This window comes from Pezoporus flaviventris, unplaced genomic scaffold (genome assembly GCF_033815535.1).
Source record: "Pezoporus flaviventris isolate CSIRO_AGI_PZ_B2104156 unplaced genomic scaffold, CSIRO_AGI_Pfla_v1 ptg000025l, whole genome shotgun sequence".
Taxonomy (NCBI): domain Eukaryota; kingdom Metazoa; phylum Chordata; class Aves; order Psittaciformes; family Psittacidae; genus Pezoporus; species Pezoporus flaviventris.
Window position 1 is genome coordinate 17,969,817 of NW_026892573.1, and position 4,342 is coordinate 17,974,158.

The 4,342-nt window shown below is 42.3% G+C and overlaps 1 protein-coding gene across 1 annotated transcript; it reads left to right on the forward strand.

Annotated features, from left to right (window-relative positions):
* Positions 1–1,310: 1,310 nt before the first annotated feature.
* On the forward strand, positions 1,311–2,954 carry LOC133271766 (gap junction beta-2 protein-like). Its single transcript, XM_061458186.1, has one exon. The coding sequence runs from the start codon at positions 1,370–1,372 to the stop codon at positions 2,045–2,047; it is 678 nt and encodes a 225-aa protein (XP_061314170.1). The 5' UTR covers positions 1,311–1,369; the 3' UTR covers positions 2,048–2,954.
* The last annotated feature ends 1,388 nt before the right edge of the window (positions 2,955–4,342 follow it).

Sequence of the window (4,342 nt, forward strand, 5' to 3'; positions counted from 1 at the left end):
GTACAAGCTAGGCCCTTGTACCAAGGGTGTGTTGGGGCAGGTTACCCCTTTGCTTGTGTTGTAACTACACCAGGGTTTTAGAAAAGTTACTTTCTTTTTTTTTCTTTTTTTTTTTTTTTGATGGCTTGTTTTTCTCCTCACTTACATGAGAATGAGAGGCTTTGACAACTTGGCCCAGTGTGGTGGTGCAAGGTACCATGCTCTGCCTGCAGCACACAGCCTGCAGTAAGAGGAGACAAAGCTTTTATCCATGGCCAGTGTAGCTTCCCCCACATTGAGCCCTATCCTTGAAAGATGACTGACCAGCTATGCAAGTTCCCAGCTCTGATTTCAAAGTGTTTTGTCCAATTCAGTGGTGGTTTCCAATGGCTGCAATCAGTGAAAGCTGAGCCCTGAGACTGAATTGTGACTTCAGCAAAGCTTACGTTTAACTTCTGAAGGGCAGAGAGTGTGGATTTTCCTTTTCAAGAGAAGGAGGGAAGTTGAAAGCTTGACCTCCTGTTTATTCTGCTGGGGTGTGATAGCATCTAGAAAATCAACATAAACTCTTTAGCTGAGGGATTTTTTTTCTCACAACTCTATGGTTCTGCTTGTCTTCCTTTTGGATGAGATAGCAATGAATGTGGAAGGGCAGGCTCTGCAGTATCTTCCTCCTTTGCCTGTTGGTTTGTGCTATATATGCATGCAGCCTTGACAGAGCTGGCTTGCGGCTTCTTAGCAGTGTTGACAAAATCACATGCTGTACTTATGAGATGAAGGTCCGTGTCTGAGCTGCAGCAGAAAGCCTTGAAGGCCTGCTTGAGGTGTCTGCGTGGCTTCTGCTGAAGAAGGCCAAATAGTACTTGCCTCAGAAGCAACAAAAGCACAAGCCTAGCCCTTCTAGGGCTGTGGTGTTGGTGAAAAAATCCTGTGAAAACTAGTAGAGAAGTGTCTATTTTGTCTAGATTGGCCTTAACTCATGCCATGATGGTGATATCGATTGCTTTGGGAAATAAGAGGCAAAACACTGATGAAAGTAAACCACAGGAAGGGAAATACCTTAAGAAAGGTAAGGAGAGCATAAAGGATGTATGGAGGAAATGCATTTGAAAATGTAACTTATTTCCTGCTTAAAGCCTTATTGAGAAATATATCAAGGTATGCTTGTTCCATTGTAAATACATGGAAGGAGAGGGTTTAATAAGCTGTTTAAATCCATAAACTTATGGATGACATTAATGAAAATAACTTGTATTTGCCTATGACTCCTGAGTGAGTGTTAGGAAGTCCTCTCGTTCACAGGAAGTCTAGAGCTGATTTTTTCACCCTTTGATAAATGATCATTTGGTGTATTATGTCATCCTGCAGGTAAAAGGACACAGAAGAGAAGATGGACTGGGGAACTCTGCAGGCTGTTTTAGGAGGTGTAAATAAACACTCTACTAGCATTGGAAAGATCTGGCTCACAGTCCTGTTCATCTTCCGTATCATGATCCTGGTTGTGGCTGCAGAGAGAGTCTGGGGAGATGAACAACAAGATTTTGTCTGCAACACGCTTCAGCCTGGGTGCAGAAATGTTTGCTATGATCACTTTTTCCCCATCTCTCACATCAGACTCTGGGCCCTGCAGCTGATCTTTGTTTCCACACCTGCACTGCTGGTGGCCATGCATGTAGCTTACACCAGACATGAGAAGAAAAGACGATTCAGGAATGGTGAGAAAATAAATATTGAAGAGCTCAAAAATGAAAAGATTCACATTCGGGGGCCCCTGTGGTGGACATACACCAGCAGCATCTTCTTCAGGATTGTCTTCGAAGCAGTCTTCATGTATGTGTTCTATTACATGTATGACGGGTACCAGATGCCTCGCCTAGTGAAGTGCAATGCCTGGCCCTGCCCCAACACAGTGGATTGTTTTGTTTCTCGGCCCACTGAGAAAACCACATTTACCATTTTCATGCTTGCTGTGTCTGGGATCTGCATGATGTTGAATCTGGCTGAATTGTGTTACCTAGTGATAAAAATCTGCATGAAAGAACCCAGGAAAACAGCAGTTTTAAAATAATTCCATGGTTCCAGGATTTCCTAGCTCCCCATTTCCCTCAAGCTTTCTTAGGTGTCAGAAAGCAATAAGCAATCTTTTTACACTCAAGGAAAAAGATAAAAATAAACAATAATTCTTGTTTTAAAAATAGTCTCCCTGGGAAGCTGCCACTGAGGAAGGTTTTAAAAATCGTTCAATATTCTTGCATCCACAAATTAGAGCAGCCTTCTGGCAGCAGCTCTTCCAAGCATGCCTGCTGCTGGGATCCTGTTGTTAGGACAGAGTCACTTTTCAAAAAGAAGGTTTTAGTGCCCAAAGAGAGAGCCAGGAATCACAAACACAGTGTCAACTTCAGAGGCAAGCTAATAACAAAGGGTTTTGGTCAAAAGTGGGGTGAAGGATTTGGGGGTGGGGGAAGGGGTAATCTAAAGCTTGTGAAAGAGAAGAAGACAGGGAAGTGACTGTGTTTATGGCGCATGTCCTGTCCTCTCTGGAGGGCAAGGGAAGGGCTTAGGTACTCCGTGGCCATACATGCTACCAGCTCTGCTGAGCATCAGTGATGTTTTTTTTTTTTTTCCTTTTTATCTCCTTACCTACACTGAGGAGCATCTCCTAAAGAGTGGGGGGGGGGGGGGCAGTCTCAACTATTTGTGAATGTCATTTAAGCCAGTGCTGCCTCCCTCCAGTTGCAGGGCTGCAGCAGTAGGAGGAATGAAGTTTGTTCTTTCACTCTCTTGGTCAGATGCAAAAAAGGATTGTCACTTTTGAGCAGGTGGGGGCAGTGTAACTGTCTTCCTCCTTTTGGCCCCCTCAACACATTGTGAAGAATCTCAGTACAGTAGATTTTATTCAATGAAGAAATTTTTTACCCCCTGATTGTGCCCCCTCAGCTGTTACTTTTCTTTTTTCAGTAAAAGCTAAGAAAAATGGTATTGTTTCATTCTGTTATCCAAAACAAGTGCTTCAACTTGCAGCATGAGACACAGTAGATTGCACCTACCAGTGCTCCTTCCATAAGTCCCTTTTTCCTATGCAACCTGCACAGCTTTTCTTCATAAATTCTTTTCACTACCTTCTCTCTATTTTAAGCGAGTGCATCAAACCACTTTCAATCTCTCTGACATTTCACATTGTGAGACTGAATCTTCTTTCCTTTTCTTACACTAGGTCTAATGGGAATTACAGACAGCTTGCTGAGCTAAAAAAAAAAAAAAAAAAACAAACTAATCAGCAATAAGGACGGACTTGGTATTTTTCTTGAAGTTCACATTGCTGAGATGTGAATTTTATGTTACTAACATGAAGGGCTATGTGAGTCAGTCTGGTCTTCTCTCTTCGAAGTAGTCTCAAAGGCATGTTTTATCTGTCACTGTTATAGGCAGCTACACCAGCATATACAGCAGCACAGTTTTATCTCCCGAGTGCCTGCCCATTGAACCCACTTCTAAAAAGCTGGTTATTTGTCCTCTTTGGCTTTAAGAACTGGCTTGTCCCGAGAATGAATGCATGCTGTTTCATCTTCTCTGTTTGCATCCATCCATATACTTAATTTTATCATGTTGGAGTAAACCAAGCTGCATGAGTTAAGACCTGTGACCCCTCACTGTGCGCTGAAAGCGAGCATAAGCAGGCTTCTGCTGCTTGAGAGCCACATCCAGTGTTACAGCTTGACTGCAGATGGAAATCTGTCATCTCAAAGGGGAGCAAGAAAACCATAAAAATACCAGTCTCAGAAACACAAACAAGAAGATGGAAAACCATTAATAATGAGCTGAACTGGAAGCTTAGACTCTGAAAACATCCTTAATTCAACTCTAAAGAACAGAGCTTGGCACATACCAGGTTTGTGCTTGGTAAAGTTCCTACGTTGTTTCACATACAAGCATGAAGAGAACTATCTACACTCCCAGTACTCTAGCATTACATTTCTTTTGTAACAAGACGATTTTTTTTTTCCCCCTGAAATTATAATTAAAGCACTCTTGCAGTGTCTGTTTTCTGTATTACTTGTATGTGCTGTGCATTACCTAACGTCTAATGAAAATCTTGTTCACCATAATGGAAAATATAGGCACCAATACTATATTTAATAGCCAAGGGGTACTCTAAGGATTTTAGCCTTCTGTTTCAGGTTGTTTACATTTGGTTACATCGCCTGTTATCCTGCAGAGTTTATGAGCTGGTGGAAAGTCACATATGTGACCCCCTACTAGAAGTCAAAGGTGCTAAGTCAGCCTTGTACTAGCAGAACTGCAGCTAGAAAGGGTTGGTGATGAATAACTTAACCAGCTTCACAGGTGACAAGAGTTTGTTTTC